We start from the raw sequence: 19,711 nt of genomic DNA on the forward strand, positions 1-19,711 counted from the left end.
TACCAAGGCCGGCTAATGATGACTAACAGCCTGATGGCCTGGAGATAAACAGCTTCTTTCAGTCTCTCGTTCCCAGATTTGATGCACCTGTACTGTCTCTGCCTTCTAGATGGTAGCAGGGTGAACAGGCCATGGCTCAGGTGGCTGAGGTCCTTGGCCTTCTTGTGACACCGGGTACTGTAGATCTCCTGGAGGGCAGGCAGTGTGAGGTTGCAGGCGGTGCAGAATGCTCTCATTGGTGCATCTGCAGAAGTTTGTGAGAGTCTTATGGGTCAAGCCAAATTTCTTCAGCCTCTTGAAGGGGGGGGCCGGGCGGTCGTTTTGACAATATCGCAATATAATTTTTGCGCTAGTTGGCTGCACCTGAACCGAAATACCAGTATTTTTCCTTCATAGCTTATTCTCCATCTTGTTTTTAAATAGGGAGCAGAAAAAATGTCTGCGCTAGTTATTTCCATGACTGATCAAAACTTGTTTTCTCATGTCTCCATCTTGTCCCTCTGCAGCAGACATATGGTGAGCAATGTTTGGAACATCGAAATACAATATATAGAGTCATAACACACATTGTATCAGCACCGAAGTATCATGATAATATGGTATCACGTGGTCCCTGGCAGTCCTACAGAGTGTGCCTCGAAATGTCAAATTAGTCTTTTTGTTTTTTTGTTTTTTACTCCGTAGCCAAGATGAATCATATTTACTGCCAACACGACACACCCTTCTTTCCAAACCCCATAATACTGTAGAGTCGGCCACCAGACTACTGCTCAACCACATTCCAACACACACACACACACACACACACACGACTAACCAACGCTGGGGATCTAGGATGGGGTACAATGGCATGAACTGTTTCCAAACAGGAACCAGGTCTGGATCACAACAAACAATCACCATAGCAACACCACCTCACTGCATTCAATATGTGTACCAGACAGGCAGTATAGTCTAGCTACTTTGAGTATTGCAGTTCTAGGTGAGGAGACTTAGGCTGTGTTTACATAGGCAGCCCAATTATAGACAAAAGATCTGATTGGTTAAAAGACCAAATAGTAGAAAAACATCAGAATTCGGCTGAATACAGTCTTAGAAATATACAACTGTGTGATAAAAATCTAGGAATCTGTTTGGCCTACCTTGAGTTTGGCCAGTGGCTACAGAGAAGCCTCCTCAACAACCATGCATTACTACTGACTGCGATTGTCTCACTGCGTGTTAACAAGCACCAGACTGCCGGGCACGATGACAGTGTGCGCGTTTTGCTGAAGTGCAAAGCCACACAAAACACACACCCATTTCTCAGAGCGCCTTTTACTTCAGCCTCGTCACTGACCCCATAAGAAGACTTTCCTGACTGTCCCCACTACTAAGCATACGTCATTATGTCCTACATGTGTGCTACAGATCCAACGCATTACTATGTTTAGTCTCGGCTTCACTTCTGTTTATCAGTACTTTATTTAAAACATTTGCTGAGCGTATTGAAGACTGTTCACAAGCAAGCATTTCTTTAGTTTTAGTTCATAGGTCTATGTGGAAACTGATTGAACCAAACAGTTTCTCTCCGTACCTTCAGCCCCACTCAAAAAGTTCCCAGGTGTCTCAGAGTCGGAGTTGCCCAGGCAAACAACCAGAGAGAGAGATTATTGTGCTAAATTCCATTGTTAAATCGCAGAAGCATTACACTACTGTATGATTGAGGCAAGGCTTAGACAGCAGAGTAGAGCACAATGCTTCAAGTAGCCGGAGAGGGAGAGAGCAGGCAGCTTCCAAGCTCGATAACCAATGGAACCCCAGACACACACAAAAAAAAAACACCTCTACATCACCCACTCTCCAGGACATTCACTATGGATTCAAATCAATGAAACATCAGGACTGCATGTGTTCAGTAGGACACAACATTGTGGAATGTTCAGATAGAAATATATAATCTAGAACAGATGTGCCTCTCTGACAATGACTAGGAGAGTTATCTGACCCCGTCAGCTCTATTCGTGTTCAGTTTGTAGAGTGAGGGGTGAGTTGAAGGTTCGGGGTTATGAGTCACTACACAGCTATCCTCTGCTGGATTAGCGTCCGCAATGGGTGGAAACGGCAGCCTGCCAAATCAGCACTGCTGGGTTAGCGTCCACGTGTACCAGGGCCAGGCGAGGCAGGGGCCAGGGCAGGGCGAGAAAGGGGTCCCCAACAATGAGCAGAGCTGCTGCAGGTGCAGCTTGGGCTGTGGGTAGGGAGGGTGAGAGGGGGGGGATTGGCCACATTCCACATAAGAGAGACGGTTAATATATTTGGATTGTGGACAAGCCTTGGAATGGCTGGATTAATAAAACTAATGACGTGTGTCGCTCTGCTCTCAGAAGACGTCCTCACTGGGTGGAGAGAAAGTTGGAGAATAATCTTGGCTCAAAACAGTATCGTCAACAAGCTCAGCTCTTCCAGGGTTTATGCATAGAAGTCTTGGAAGGGCAACATAAAAAAATAATAATAATCGTCAGGGAGAATCTAAAATTTTTAAAAAATGTCATGGTATGATTGGTTTTGTTATAATGTTTGAGTCACTCAGAATAAGAATACGACATAATGCATAGCAAAATGTGTAAATTAGCAGGAAACTAGTTTTAAAACAGTAAAGATTTCTCTCCGCCCCATGGCAAAATGTGAAGAACCACTTTAAAACAGTTAAATGTTCTCTACTACAGAGGGGCTCTAAAATACTAGATCGGAGACCACGCCATTGGTCACACCCTCGCCATGCCCAACACCTAAGCCCCATTTTGATCCAGAAAAAAACCCTGTGAAAACAACCTGAGGGAGAATTCTCTAGTCGGATTTCAGGCTTTCAGAGACATTATAAATCTGATCTGCAAGTATGATGAGGGCCGTGAGGTGATTAGTGGGGGGAATTAATTCATTGCATAGTGAATTTGTTAGGCCTACAAAAACATACAGTACCCGATTAGTCAAGTTGACTCAAGCAGGGCTGTAACAATTCACAGAAACATTTGAATCGGGGGTCGATGCATAAGTTACAAGTGAAATCGGTCCAAATCTAGCCTGCGTAGCTCCGAAAATGGATTCAAACGTTACAAAATCTATTGATTACATTATTCTTTCTACCCTACAAAAATTCATAATCTTTTGTGACCATTGATGAGTCTTCTTCATTGAGTGACAACCCATGTCATTTCCTTGGTTATCGCCATCTATCCCCTGTTGAAAATTCTGTTTTACTGGAATAAAAGCTATGGGAGGCAAGTCATCTGGCTATACCTGCTGAACAGGGCTGATAATACATTTTATGTTGATTGTTTAATTTCACCATCAGCAATAGCTTTGGAAGTGTTTCTTAAAACAAAATCAGTGTATATGTTAATTTTTAGAGATGAAATTATCAACTAAACCCTGTATAACGAGGAATCTCTTTTGCGAGGCGCACTGCATGGACGAATCGAAAAGAGGATCACTCCATAAAAACTTCCAAACGGTCAAAACCATTCGATTGTGCTATATACATATGCATTCGGAAAGTATTCAGCCTTTGTTCACATGTATTAAAATAAAAATCCTCATCAACCTACACACAATACCCCATAATGTCAGGGAGAAAACAGTTTAGAAATTTTAGCAAATGTATTCAAAACAAAAATACCTTATTTACATAAAGTATTCAGAACATTTGCTATGAGACTCGAACATTGAGCGCAGGTGCATCCCGTTTCCATTGACCATTTTCTGTTTCTACAACTTAATTAATTGGAGTCCACCTGTGGTAAATTCAATTAATTGGACATGATTTGGAAAGCCACACCTGTCTATATAATGTCCCACAGTTGACAGTGCATGTCAGAGCAAAAACCAAGTAATGAGATCGAAGGAATTGTCCGTAGAGCTCTGAGACAGTAATTGTGTCGAGGCACAGATCTGGGGAAGGGTACCAAAAAATGTCTGAAGCATTGAAGGTCCACACAGTGACCTCCATCATTCTTAAATGGAAGAAGTTTAGAACAACAAAGACCTAGAACTGGCCACCTAGCCAAACTGAGCAATCGGGGGAGAAGAGCCTTGGTCAGTGAGGTGAACAAGAACCCGATGCTCACTTTGACAGAGCTCCATAGTTCCTCTTTGGATCTTAGATGGGAGAATCTTCCAGAAGGACAACCATCTCTGCAGCACTACACCAAGCTTGACCTTTATGGTAGATTGGCAGATGGAAGCCACATGACAGCCCGCTTGGAGTTTGTCAAAAAGCACCTTAAGACTCATCTCAGACCATGAGAAACAAGATTCTCTGGTCTGATGAAACCAAGATTGAACTCTTTGGCCTGAATGCCAAGCGTCACATCTGGAGGAAACCTGGCACCATCCCTACGGTGAAGCATGGTGGTGGCAGCATCATGCTGTGGGGATGTTTTCAGCAGCAGGGACTGGGAGACTGGTCAGGATCGAGGGAAAGATGAATAGAGCAAAGTACAAAGAGATCCTTGATGAAAACCTGCTCCAGAGCGCTCAGGACCTCAGACTGGGGTGAAGGTTCATCTTCTAAACAGGACAACGACCTTAAGTACACAGCCAAGACAACGCAGGAGTGGCTTCGGGGCAAGTCTCTGAATGTCCTTGAGCGGTCAAGCAAGAGCTCAGACTTGAACCAGATCGACCATCTCTGGAGAGATCTGAACACTCCCCATCCAACCTGACAGAGCTTGAGAGGATCTGCAAAGAATGGGAGAAACTCTCCAAATACAGGTGTGCCAAGCTTTTAGCATCATACAGAAGAAGACTCGAGGCTGTAATCGCTGCCCCCCCCAAAAAAAAAAGCTACATTGCTGAATCCCATAATCTGACAGTGGGGTGGTAGATGTCTAGTATCCTTATAGCTCAAATCAGGTTCCTTCATAGTACACACCATAGACATGCATCACATACACATATCCACCCAACCCAAACAGATCCAGCTCAGACTCCCAGCTCGAGCCCAATCAGCAGCAGATCCATTTAGAATGGAACGTGAAGGTTTATGCAACAAATGTCAGTGCATCGAATCGTATCAAACCGATTTATTCTCTAATCAAAACGCATCGTTCCTGCGTTGTATTAGTGCCCATGTACAGAGCCTTCAGAAAGTATTCACACCCCTTGACTTTTTCCACATTTTGTTGTGTCTGAATTTAAAATTTAGATTTTTGGTCACTGGCCCACACACACAATATCCCCATAATGTCAAAGTGGAATTATGTTGTGTTTTTTTGTATAAATACAACAAAAATGAAAAAGCTCAGTCAATAAGTATTCAACTAATTTGGTCAGGAGTAAAAATGTACTTAACTAGTCACATAAGTTGCATGGGCTCACTGTGTGCAAAGTGTTAAACGTGATTTTTGAATGACTACTTCATCTCTGTACCCCACACATACAATTATCTGTAAGGTCCCTCAGTCGAGCAGTTCATTTTAAAACACAGATTCAACCACAAAAGACCAGGGAGTGTTTTCAATAACTGAAAGAAGTGCAGCTATTGGTAGATGGGTAAAAAAATAAAAAATAACTTGACAAATATCCCTTTGAGCATGGTAAAGTTATTAATTACACTTTGGATGGTGTATCAATACACAGTCACTACAAAGATAAAGGCGTCCTTCCAAACTCAGTCACCGGAGAGGAAGGATTTCAGCATGAGGCCAATGGTGTCTTTAAAACAGTTACTGGGTTTAAAGGCTGTTATAGGAGAAAACGGATCAACATAGTTAACGCCACAAGACTAACCTAATTGACAAAGAACAAAGCCTGTATAGAATTTTTTTTTTTAAATATTACAAAACATGCATCCTGTTTGCAACAAGGCACTAAAGTAATACTGCAAAGTATTTGGCATAGCAATTCATTTTTTTTTCATGTTTGGGGCAAATCCAATACAACACATTACTGAGTACCACTCTCTATATTTTCAAGTAGCGGCTGCATTATGTTATGGGTATGCTTGTAATTGTTAAGGACTGAAGCAGGTTTATCAAGATAATAAAAGGGAATTGAGCTCAGCTCAGGAAAAATCCTAGAGGAAAACCTGGGTCAGTCTGCTTTCCACCCGACACTGGGAGATTAATTCAACTTCCAGCAGGACAATAACCTAAAACTAGAGGTCGACCTATTAAATCTGCATGGCCGATTTCAAGTTTTGATAACAAATCGGTAAATTGGCATTTTTGGACGACGAATATGGCCGATTACATTGCATTCCACGAGGAAACTGCGTGGCAGGCTGACCACCTGTTACGCAAGTACAGCGAGGAGCCAATGGAAGTTGCTAGCTAGCATTAAACTTATCTTATAAAAAACAATCAATCTTCACATAATCACTAGTTAACCTAGTAATATCATCAACTATGTGTAGTTAACTAGTTTGCCCTGCGTTGCATATAATCAATGCAGTGCCTGTTAATTTATCATCGAATCACAGCCTACTTCGCAAAAAGGGTGATGATTTAACAAAGGCGCATTTGAAAAAAAGCACAATCGTTGCACGAATGTACCTAACCATAAACATCAATGCCTTTCTTAAAATCAATACACAGAAGTAAATATTTTTAAACCTGCATATTTAGTTAAAAGAAATTCATGTTAGCAGGCAATATTAACTAGGGAAATTGTGTCACTTCTCTTGCGTTAATTGGATGCAGTTTGGGCAGCCTGGCTCGTTGCGAACTAATTTGCCAGAATTTTACATCATTATGATATAACATTGAAGCCTGTGCAACGTAAAAGCAATATTTAGACTTAGGGTTGCCACCCGTTCGATAAAATACGGTTCCGTAATTCACTGAAAGAATAAACGTTTTGTTTTTGAAATGATAGTTTCCAGATTTTACCATATTAATGAGCAATGGCTCGTATTTCTTTGTTTATTATATTATAATTAAGTCTATGATTTGATATAGCAGTCTGAGCGGTGGTAGGCAGCAGCAGGCTCGTAAGCATTCATTCAAACTTTACTGCGTTTGCCAGCAGCTCTTAGCAATGCTTGATCTCAGCTCTGTTTTTGACTTCAAGCATATCAACTCCTAAGAAGTGCCTATTAGAACATCCAATAGTCAAAGATACACAAAATACAAAATGGTATAGAGAGAACGTCGACGCGTCATAATTCCTATAATAACTGCAACCAAATATTTCTTTACTGGGAATATTGAACCACCAGCTTTCATATGTTCTGAGCAAGGAACCTAAACGTTAGCTTTTTTACATGGCACATATTGCACTTTTACTTTCTTCTCCAAAACTTTGTTTTTGCATTATTTAAACCAAATTGAACATGTTTCATTATTTACTTGAAACTAAATAGTGTATTATATTAAGTAAAAATAAGTGTTCATTGTTCATTCAGTATATTTTATATATATATATATATTTAAAAAATGGCCGATTAAATCGCTATCGACATTTTTTGGTCCTCCAAGTCAGTATCGGTGTTGAAAAATCATAATTGGTCGAACTCTACCTAAAACAAGTACAAATCTACACTGGAGTTTCCGACCAAGAAGTAATGAATGTTACCGAATTGGCAGAGTTACAGTTGACTTAAATCTACTTTTAAAAAATCTATGGCAAGACTTGAAAATGGACTCACAGCTGTAAAATGGCTGCCGAAGGTCACGAACATACATTGACTCAAGGTGTGTGAATAATTACGTCAATTAGGTATTTAACTTTCAATCAAATGTGAAAACAGGTCTAAAAACATGTTGTTTTCACTTTGTCATTATGTGGGTCGTGTGTGAGATTTTGAAGGAAAAAAAAAATGGGAAAAAAAAATGCATTCATGCTGCAACAGGTAGAATATGAACACCATCTTAAGGTACTGTATCTTAGTCATTTAGCTCTGATCCAGAGACTCACAGGAGAAACTGCTCAAGGGCACAGACAGACATTTTATTTTTTAACCTAGTCGGCTTCAGGGACTCGAACCAGTGACCTTTTGGTTACTGGCCCAATGCTCTTAACCGCTGTATCAAGACATGTGTGAAATCTTGAAATAGGGAAAGACGCACATTCGTAACGATTAGACCACGATTATGCCAGCATTCACTTATTGAGACAAATGGTCACCCGTCTGTCTCGGTGAGCATTCATTACCATTGGAGACTATAGGACACAGGTGTGGAATGCACTAAATTTAGGGGACAGATTATTTCTCTGTTGGTGTCCATCGTCTGTTCCTCCTACAGGTAAACAGGCAGGGTGAGGTCCCATCGCAAAGTCTGCATCCCAAATGGCACCCTATTATAGTGCACTGCTTTTAAAAATCAGAGCCCTATGGGGGTCCCACTCAAAAGTAGTACACTAGGTAGGGAACAAGATGCCATTTGGAACACAAAGTCTCAAAGACAATTATGGAAATATTCCCCCAGAGAGAGAATAGGACTAGACGAGAGCATGCAAAGCTCTGACGTTTCGTTCTACATGATTTCCACTGAGCTGACCTAGCCTCAGAGTGTGTCAATAAGCTACATCGACACTGGGCCTGAATGCAGTCTCTCCCCAAAAAAATATCCGTCTGTAGTTTAAGCTGATCAAACTTTGGAAGAGCTACTTTCCAGAGCAAGTCGAGGCATCCAAAAGTTCAATATTAACCAACTAAGAAACAGGCCCATCTGATACATGTTCCATTTTTAGGATATGTTCAAGGTTTGTTAGTTTGATGTTACGTAATGTTTAACTTTTTCCTTTGCTGACCAACTATTTCTTCCATCTAAAGTCCACCGTCCAGTTCTAATCTAAAGTCCAGTTTAAACCCAATCTCCCAGGCTTGTGTGTTCATTATGCGTCTGGTATTAACTGATATTTCTCACACAGCAGGCTATATAGGCTAGTCAAAAGAAGGAACACACACACACACACACACACACACACACACACACACACACACACAGTTAAAAACAGAACATGGTTCTGCTTACCTCTATAGACTGTGATGGTATCTTCAGTTTGGAAAGGCTGGGCTTGGTGCTTTTCAAGTCTGGTAAGGGTTCATGATAAGACTGCCCATGAAAGTCTTCTGGAGAGGGCTTGAGGTCCGGAGACTCGCTGGTCACCTGGTCTTGGCCGTCCATGGGCCGGACGTAGGCTGTTGGCTTCTGGGGCATAACCAGGTTGGGTTTGGAGGCCAGTGGTGGAGGGAAGGTCTGAGAGGGTAGGGTTGCCCCATCGATGGCCGGAGGCGGGATGTCTCTCTGGGGGTCATCCAGGGGGGACACCATGGGGAAGTGTGAGTCGGGGTGTAGGGGAGAGGCCGGGTGCCTCTCAGGGTGCAGGGGGGAGTCCTGGTGTTCAGAGTCGCTGGGGTCACTGGAATGTAGGGGGGATAGGGGATCGGCTGGGGGTGACAGGGCGGAGAGGACTGGAGGAAGACTGGCACACTCCCTCAGGTCTGGCCAGAGCTCAGTCTTTCCCTGGTGTGGGTCTGGGCAGGCCTGGCCCTGGCTGAGACTCAGGGAGGACTGGGTGTAGGAGGAGGAAGGACCGTGGATCTTCTTCAGAGGCTGGCCAGAGTGGCTACCACGGGGCGGACCACCACTCTGGCTCTGGCTTGCCCCGTACTGAGGAGGGTTCTGGAATGGAGGCTTCGCTCGGTCTCGGCTGCGAGATGGCCGCCCATACTTTGTGGTGACATGAGATTGAGGCTCCTTAGAGAAGCTGCTGTCCAAACACTGGTGAGTGTTGGGATTGTTCACATCCTCATAACTACCCAGCATCCTCTGGATACGGCTGGACAGCTCATCTCCTTTGTTCGTCTGAAACAGAAAAGAAAAGGTTACTCAGGTACATCAGTGTTGTTAAGAAGATGGGTTCTTATCAGCGCTACAGTAGTTGTTAGCCTTGAAAATTAATAAGAACAATACAGTCTGAGACTGAGGAGGAGAATAACATCTTGCTACACGCTCTTCATTGTTGCGGAAGTTGACCTGATACTGCTAAAATGTTTACTTTGTATCGCTGAGTCTACCTTTAAAAACCATGGTTTAACTAGATAGAAATCAGCTAAACTGTTATTTCTAGATAAAACCATGGTTTAACTATCTAAATATTACTGTTGCCCTTCGTCTCTGTATGTAGCTGACTTTTTGGCAACCAATCAATATGACCTTTAAAAAGCAGGAGACTAGACAAGATGAAGTTCTGTTACATTAGCTAGCTAACCCCAAGGGCTGTATGGGCTCACTGCGTCACTCCAAAACATCCTCTTCAGAAAAAAGGGCAACGTTGGGCTGTGGTTCAGGAGATAGATGGGGGGGCAATAAATCTGGACGCAACCTTTCGCCTTCACCAACACACTCCGTCATGGATTTTAAGAACGTATAGGATTGGTGTAAGCATTGGCTTAACGGGAGTTTCCACTATTGTGGAATGCATGGCAGGGAGTGTGCAAGAGTACATGCCAGGAGAAGGGTGGAGAATAAGGTTGCCAAAGTCCCTACAGTAGAAGACACAGAAACTGAAGAGGAAGCAAGACAACTCGCTGGCTCCTTATTTCTGGTTCATATACAGTCAATGAACTAAGTAGACCAGGCCAAGCTGCTGTCGCATTGGTGCCTATGGGAGAGCCACCCCTTAAGCAGACGGGAACTGTGCCAATTTTTTGGTCAAAATGGTAAAACGGCCTGAGTAAGACATCTTCCATTTATCCAGCACCTTTGGTGCAGCATCACCTCGTGAAGACAAAGAATCCACCTATGCTTTGCTTCACCATCAATTCACATGGCCTGGGCGAGTACAATGCCTGTCCCTAACAGACTCCTACCTCACTTCTCTCTGGTCAATATGAGACGCTATGCATTGTGAATAAACCAGCAGTACCTAACCCTAAGCCCTGGGATGTTAGTGATGGCTAATTCACATCCTACAACATTGTTCACCTTGAGAGGCTGGCCTTGTTCACAGACCCAACTGACGCCAACACAACATAAGGATTTGCCAGAATGAACCAAATGCATCACAACAGGCAGCCGACCAAGGAAACAGAGCCTCCCATTCATCCACTGAACAAACAAAGCAGTCAGCTTTGCCATGGTAAAGAGATATACTTTACAGCTGCCAGCCACCAAGGGAAAGTAGTGCTTCTTTATAAGAAATGACTGAGTTAATAGGAGAAAAGGGAGGGTAGACTGAAAGAGTGATTGAAGCAGTGTTAATTAGAAAGGGTGGTATGCTACTTGAGGACTATAAAATGATCTAATAACGTTATTTAGGTTCATATTTTCACAATTATTTCTAATTTATGTTTTTTTGTTTTGTTTTAAGGATTGCTTAGAAACATCAAGCTCATCTTGGCCTACTTCCCTGACCACCTGTACCATGTTTTGTGCTGCTATCATGTTGTGCTGCTGCCATGTTGTCATCGTAATGTGTTGCTATCATGCTGTGTTGTCTTAGGTCTCTATGTAGTGTTGTGGTGTCTTTGTCGTGATGCGTTTTGTCCTATATTTTTAATCCCAGCCCCCGTCCCCACAGGCGGCCTTTTGGTAGGCCGTAATTGTAAATAAGATTGTTAACCGACTTGCCTAGTTAAATAAATAAAATATATATTTTTTTTAATTCATACAGCCTCTCACTGACCCACTGGGCACCAAGGCCAACCAGCACACAGACACAGAATTAAAGAGAGTCTCACCAAATTGCATTATTTTAAGCCACAACCTCTTATTTTCTAGGGAGCCTAAATAGCTAACTGTGTTCCTTTAAAATCAGGGGTGGGCAACTTTGATTGTTACTCATGAGGAAGTGCAGTGACTCGAGGGTCTGCGTAGCCACATCCATAACGACAAAAGTCCTAGCATTTTGGGGGCCCGAAATAGTGTTCGCCGGGCACCCCCCCCCCCCCACCTTGCAAGCAACATTTAGCGGCCCTACTTGACTGCAGAGATACATTTATAGTTATTTTCTGCAATTCTACACATTTTGCCATTGGGCGGAGAGAAGATTTAGCAATTTTAATAACTAATTTCATGGTCTGTAATTTGACCATGATTAATACAAGTTCAGATATTTGAACCGTTGGACTAAATAGCTTGTCAAATTGACATAAAAAGTTATTTTTGATAACCCAAACCATTTTCCTAACCTTAACCTAATTATCCTGACCTGCCATGTCAATTCTCCCAACCTGCTGCACAAGTTATATTAACCTGCTATGAAAAGTCAATTTAGACAAGAGCTGTATCCATTCAAGACAAAACCACCCCTGCTTTAAATAACAAGCGGAGCTGACAGGCTCTGATGGGGGACAGGACTAACTGGTTGGCCCTCCGGTTTAGAGTACTCCTCAGGGGTTCCCACTCCCTCCTGAGTAGTGACAAGGTAGGGGGCTCCAAGAGGCCTCATTAACCGAACAGCTCCATAATCTACAGAAGACGTGGCTGGCTGGGGATTGCATCGATTTCCAGAGGACATGGCTGGCTGGGGGTTCCCATCTGTCTCCAATCACATGCTGGGATTTACATGCTCACTAGGGGACTTGCAGTCCTCACCCAATCACAGGCTGGGATTTCCATCCACATGCTGCAGGGACTTACCACAAGAGCATTAGTAAGGTCGGGCACTGATGTTGAGCGATTAGGTCTGGCTCGCAGTCGGTGTTCCAATTCATCACAAAGGTTTTCGATGGGGTTGAGGTCAGGGCTCTGTGCAGGCCAGTTAAGTTCTTCCACATCGATCTCGACAAACCATTTCTGTATGGACCTCGCTTTATGCACAGGGGCATTGGCATGCCGAAACAGGAAAGGGCCTTCCCCAAAACAGTTGCCACAAAGTTGGAAGCACAGAATCATCTAGAATGTCATTGTACGCTGTAGCATTAAGATTTACCTTCACTGGAACTAAGGGTCCAAACCCGAACAATGTAATAAAGCCCCAGACCATTATTCCTCCTCCACAAAACTTTAGTTGGCACAATGCATTGTGGCAGGTAGTGTTCTCCTGGCATCCGCCAAACCCAGAATCATCTGTCGGAATGCCAGATGGTGAAGCTTGAGTCATCACCCCAGAGAACAGTTTCCACTGCGCCAGAGTACAATGGCGGCAAACTTTACAACCCCTCCAGCCCGCTCTTGGTGATCTTAGTCTTGTGTGCTGTTGCTTGGCCATGGAAACCCATTTCATGAAGCTCCCGACGAACAGTTTGATGTTGCTTCCAGGGGCAGTTTGGAACTCGGTAGCGAGTGATGTCAGCCGAATCCGCTAATTTGAAAGGTATCCATATACTTATGTATATACAGTGTATTCGTATCTATATACTTTTGTATATACAGTGCATTCGTAAAGTTCAGACCCCTTGACTTTCCACATTTTGTTACGTTACAGCCTTATTCTAAAATGTATTAATTAGTCAGCCCTCCCCTCAATCTACACACAATACCCAATAATGACAAAACATAAACAGGTTTAGAAATTTGCAAATGTATTAAAAATAAAAAGTGAAATATTATATTTACTTAAGTATTTAGACCCTTTTCTCAGTACGTTGAAGCACCATTAGCAGCGATTACAGCCTAGAGTCTTCTTGGGTACGACGCTACAAGTTTGGCACACCTGTATTTGGGGAGTTTCTCCCATTCTTCTCCGTAGATCCTCTCAAGCTCTGTCAAGTTGGATGGGGAGCGTAGCTGCACAGCTATTATCAGGTCGCCTCAGAGATGTTCGATTGGGTTCAAGTCCGGGCTCTGGCTGGGACACTCAAGGACATTCAGAGACTTGTCCCAAAGCAACTCCTGCGTTGTCCAGGCTGTGCGCTTAAGGTCGTTGTCTCATTGGAAGTGGACCTTCGCCCCAGTCTAAGGTCCGGAGCAGGTTATCATTAAGGAGCTCTGTTCATCTTTCCCTCGATCCTGACAAGTCTCCCAGTCCCTGAAAAATATAACCATAGCATGATGCTGCCACCACCATGCTTCACCGTATGGATGGTGCCAGCTTTCCTCCAAATATGATGCTTGGCATTCAGACCAAAGAGTTGGTTTTATCAGACCAGAGAATATTTCTCATGGTCTGAATGTCCTTTAGGTGACTTTCAGCAAACTCCAAGTGGGCTGTCATGTGTATTTTACTGAGGAGTGGATTCCATCTAGCCACTCTACCATAACGGCCTGATTGGTGGAGTGCTGCAGAGATGGTCATCTTTCTGGAAGGTTCTGCCATCTCTGCAGAAAGATTGGTCACTCTGACAGAGCTCCATCTGGTTCATGGTCACCTCCCTGATTAAGGCCCTTCTCCCCCGATTTCTCAGTTTGGTCTGGTGGCCAGCTCTCTCTGGGAGAGTCTTGGTGGTTCTAAAATTTTTATTTAAGAATGATGGTGGCCACGGTGTTCTTGGGGACCTTCAATGCTGCAGAATGTTTTTGGTACCTTTCCCCAGATCTGTGCCTCGACACAATTCCTTTGATCTCATGGCTTGATTTTTGCTCTGACATGCACTGTCAAACTGTGGGACCTTATATAGACAGGTGTGTGCCTTTCCAAATCATGTCCAGTCAATTTTAAATTGACCAAAAAGGTGGACTCCAATCACATAGTAGAAACATCAAGCATAACCAATGGAAACAGGATGCACCCGAATCAATTGAGTCTCAAAGCAAAGGGTCTGAATACATACATAAATACGGTATCAGTTTTTTTTTGTGTGCAAAAGTCTCTAAAATCCTGGTTTCGCTTTACCATTATGGGGTATTGTGTGTAGATTGAAGAAAAACATTAATTTAAATCAATTTTAGAATAAAGCTGTAATGTAACCAAATCTGTAAAAAGTCAAGGAGTCTGAATACTTTCCAAATGCATGTATATAGTATGCACACACAGTCCACCCTGGCCCTGGCTCCTACTCATTTCAGACCTCCCTAAGAATGACTAAAAGCCAGGCCTATTCCCTACATCAGGGATGGGCAGCGCCAGTCCTCCGGGGTTGGAGGGGTGTCACACACTGTCCACATCCCTAGTCAACACAGCTGATTAATCTAATTGCATTCTAAACTGAAGATCATGATTGGAGTCAGGCGTGTTAGCTGTGGCAAAAGTGTGATACCAATCAGGCCCCAGGGGACTGGAGTTGCCCATCCCTGCACTAGGCTGAGCCAATTACATAAAAGAACGTTAAAAAAAAAAACACCCTTGAGCCTGGAGCTAGCCTTCACTACAGCTGCATCAATGAGAGCATCTTGACAGGCTGCATCACCGCTTGGTATGGCAACTGCTTAGCATCAAACCACAAGGCGCTACAGAGGTCAGTGCGCATAGCCCAGTACATCACTGGGGCCAAGCTCCCTGCCACTGAGGACCTGGATACCAAGTGGTGTCTGTTCAGGGTCCTGTTGGGTCCAGACTTGACGCATCGGTACCGCTTGCCGTGCGGTAGCAGAGAGAACAGTCTGTCTATGACGTGGGTGGTTTGCCCTACAAATTGTCAAACACTCCAGCCACCCACGTCATAGACTGTTCTCTCTGCTGCCGCACGGCAAGCGGTACCGATGCATCAAGTCTGGACCCAACAGGACCCTGAACAGAGTCTACCCCTAAGTCAAAAGATTTCTAAATAGTTAAGCAAATAGCTACCTGGACAATCAGCATTGACCCTTCTGTCACTAACTCTTTATTATCTATGCTGTTGCCTAGTCACTTTAGCCCTACCTATACGTACATATCTACGTCAATTACCTCATACACATCGACTCTGTACTGGTACCACGTTACTCATTGTATATTTATTCCTTGTGTTTTCTCTGCCCATTGTTGGGAAGGGCCCGTAATGATGCATTTCACTATTAGTCTACACCTGTTGTTTAGGAAGCATATGACAAACCCAATTTTATTTGGCTTCAGTGGTAACTAGACCTAGGCCACAGAGGGGGGGTGTCATGGTATGAACGCAGGTCATCACATCCAGAGCAACGCCTAACTACATCAACGAGATGTTCTGAGGAGTTTCTAATAAAGAAGGTTGGAGTCGAGTTCACAACAGCTCATCTCTTAAGAGCGACACACTGACACGTGGGCTGTGTTACAAAAACAAACGGTTACATTATCAAACCTGCAAACGCATTGGTCATGACGTCATCAAGCAAAACACTTCCTCTGGCCTCTCATTCTCTTATTTCAAATAGAATGGAATAATTAATAGCGTCATATAAAATAACCTGTATTTTAGGAATACGTCAGAATGTTTGTAGTTGTTAGTATGTCCTCCTGCAGTCCTAATAAAGGCCTAGAGAAGAAGAAATGAAAGAACAGGAAGTAGTCTGACCTTATAGGGTTCCCCGAACAGGGGAACGGTCTCCTGGTAGAACTCCTTTTCCTGGAAGGTTCCCTGATTGCGCCGCTCCCGCTCTTGGATACGAAGGAGGTTCCTCTCCTCATTGTAGCTGTGTGTGTGTGGGGAGGGGAGGGAAATCAGACAGGTTTAGAGTGGACACTTTGAACAGTACACATTGCTCAAGTCTGTATACGCTTAACTCAGACTTCAGGGTAAATTAAATTATGCACGGATATCAAAAATGGAAGACTTGGGCAAAAAAATCTAAATACTTGGGTAGATCTCAGGTTAGGATTTGGGCTTTATAAGGAGAGCAAGTTGGATTGATATTATACAAAGTACACCATTACCAGAATAATTTTGAGTGTCCAAAATGGTGTAATTGGGGAGGGGGGGGGGGGTTCCATCATACAGTGAGTGCCTTCAGTAAGTATTCACACCTTAACGTTTTCCACAGTGTTGGGTTACAGCCTGAATTTTAAAACTGATTCAATTGAGAAAACACATTTTACTGGTATACACTCACAATACCCCATTGTGTCATGAAAATGTATTGAATTACTAAGTATTTAGACCCCTTTGTTTTATGGCAAGCCTAAATAAGTTCAGGACCCCAAAAAATGTGCTAAGTTGCATGGTCTCACTGTGAGCAATAACTGTTTAACATGAGGTAGTCATTCAAAAATCATCCCTGTACCCCACACATACTTGTAATTGTAAGGTCCCTCAGTCGAGCAGTGAATTTCAGACAGTCAACCACAAAGACGAGGGAGGGTTTCCAATGCCTCACAAAGAAGGGCACCTATTGGTTTAAAAAATATATTTTTTTTTTTAAATATTTTTTTTATTTTTAAAGCTGACATTAAATATCCCTTTGAGCATGGGAAGTTATTAATTACGCTTTGGGTGGTGTATTGATACACCCAGTCACTACAAAGATACAGGCGTCCTTCCTAACTTAGTTGCCGGAAAGGAAGGAAACTGCTCAGGGATTTCACAATGAGACCAATGGTGACTTTAAAACAGTTACAGAGTTTAATGGCTGTGAAAGGAGAATACAATGTTGATCCATCAGTTGTTACTCCAAAAATACTAACCTAGTGAAAAGGAAGTCTGTACAGAATAAAAATATTCCAAAACATGCATCCTGTTTGCAACAAGGCACTAAAGTAACATTGCAAAATATTCTGCAAAGAAATTGACTTTTGGTCCTGAATACAAAGCATTCTGTTCATATTTTCAAGCATGCCGGTGGCCGCATCATGTTATGGATATGGGAATTATTTTAGGATAAAAAGAAACAGAATAGAGCAGAGTACAGGCAAAATCCTAGAGTAAAACTTGGTTCAGTCTGCTTTCAACAGACACTGGGAGACAAATTCACCTTTCAGCAGGATAATTAAGTAAAACAAGGACAAATTAACACGAGTTGCTTACCAAGAAGACAGTGAAGGTCTTTCAGTTAATCTACTTTAAAATATATGCCAAGACCTGAAATGGTTTAAAATGATCAACAACCAATTTGGCAGAGCTTGAAGAATTTTTTTAATAAATGTAAAAAGTGGCAAATGTTGCACCATCCAGGTATGGAACTCTTAGGGACTTACCCAGAACGTCTCATAGTTGTAAACAATGCCAAAAGTGCATTAAAAGTATTGACTCAGGGGTGTGAAAACACATGAGATATTCCTGTATTTTATTTTCAATAAATTGGCAAAAATGTCTAAAAACATATTTTCAATGTCATTATGGTGTATGATGTGTAGATGTGAAGAGAAAATATATTTGATCAATTTTGAATTCAGGCTGTAACAACAAATGTGAAGTCAAGTCAAGGGGTATGAACACTTTCTGAAGGCACTGTATCTGGAGACAGGTGTAATTATAGACAGACACAGTCCTATGGGGTTGACATCATTGTTTCAAACACTCCCTCTAGAATGGCACACTGCCAGAATACATGTAAAATGGACAACGACTTACTTTACTGGATTTTTTTTATTTTTTTTAAATCAGCTCTGTTGAAGTAAGAAGGGTGTGGATAACTTGATCTGGGTGGAGAACTTGGATGTAGCTTCAATTGTCATTTGGAAATCTGGCAACAAAATAGACTGCCCTCAAACAGCTTGGCTATCGTCCTGCTCTGCCCTGCATCATGTAATTTTACAGGAGGTTCCTAGAACACGCTCACAATCCAGTGGTGTAAAGTACTTCAGTAAAAATACTTTAAAGTACTACTTAAGCAGTTTGAGTATGTGTACTTTACTATTTATATTTGACAACTTTTACTAAAACTACATTCCTAAAGACAATAATGTACTTTTTACTCCATACATTTTCCCTGGCACCTAAAAGTACTCATTACATTTAAAAAAATACTTAGCAGGACAGAGAAATGGTTAAATTCACACCCTTACCAAGTCGTCCCTACTGTCTTTGATCTGGCGGACTCACTAAACAAATGCTTTATTGGTAAATTCTGTCTGAGTGTTGGAGTGTGCCCCTGGATATGCATGTAAAAAATAACATTAAAAGACACCTTAATATAGTATTCAGACCCTTTGCTATGAGACTCAAAATTGAGCTCATGTGCATCCTATTCCCATTGATCATTTATTTTTATTTATTGAAACCTTTATTTAACTGGGCAAGTCAATTAAGAACAAACTCTTATTTACAATGACGGCCTACCACGGCCAAACCCGGACGATGCTGGGCCAATTGTGTGCCGCCCTATGAGACTCCCAATCACGGCCGGATGTGATACAGCCTGGATTCGAACCAGGGACTGTAGTGTACCGAGATGCATGCCTTAGACTGCTGCGCCACTCAGGAGCCCATCATCCTTGAGATGTTTCCACAACTTGGTTAGAGTTCACCTGTGGTAAATTCAATTGATTGGACATGATTTGGTGAGGTCCCAGAGCTGACAGTGCATGTCAGAGCAAAAACCAAGCCATGAGGTTGAAGGAATTGTCCGTAGATCTCATAGACAAGATTGTGTCAAGGCACAGATCTGGGGAAGGGTACCAAAACATTTCTGCAGCATATAAGATCCCCATTGACTCATCACATACAGTGCATTCGTAACATTTTGGTTACGTTACAGCCTTAATTCCAAATTTGATTAAATAGTTTTTTCCCCTCTCACCAATCTACACACAATACCCCATAATGACAAAGCATAAAACCGTTTAGGAAAAAATATATATATATTTTATCATATCACATTTACATAAGTATTCAGACCTTTTGCTTAGTACTTTGTTGAAGCACCTTTGGCAGCGAATACAGCCTTGAGTCTTATTGGGTATGACGCTACAAGCTGGTCACAACCAGTTTTTTGCGAGTTTCTCCCAATCTTCTCTGTAGATCCTCTCAAGCTCTGTCAGGTTGGATGAGAGCGTCGATGCACAGCTA

The 19,711-nt window shown here is 42.6% G+C and overlaps 1 protein-coding gene across 2 annotated transcripts in view; it reads right to left on the reverse strand.

The window, feature by feature from the left end:
* Positions 1-19,711, reverse strand: part of LOC112259488 (AF4/FMR2 family member 1) — a 68,547-nt gene that overhangs the window by 44,284 nt on the left and 4,552 nt on the right. For both annotated transcript variants that reach the window (XM_042326444.1, XM_042326443.1), the window contains exons 2-3: positions 16,283-16,400; positions 8,958-9,791 (exon numbers count right to left, since the gene is read on the reverse strand). In XM_042326444.1, the coding sequence (XP_042182378.1) occupies positions 8,958-9,791; positions 16,283-16,400 (952 nt within the window). The remainder of the gene's footprint in view (positions 1-8,957; positions 9,792-16,282; positions 16,401-19,711) is intronic.

The sequence above is a fragment of the Oncorhynchus tshawytscha genome, linkage group LG09 (assembly GCF_018296145.1).
Source record: "Oncorhynchus tshawytscha isolate Ot180627B linkage group LG09, Otsh_v2.0, whole genome shotgun sequence".
NCBI classification, from domain to species: Eukaryota; Metazoa; Chordata; class Actinopteri; order Salmoniformes; family Salmonidae; genus Oncorhynchus; species Oncorhynchus tshawytscha.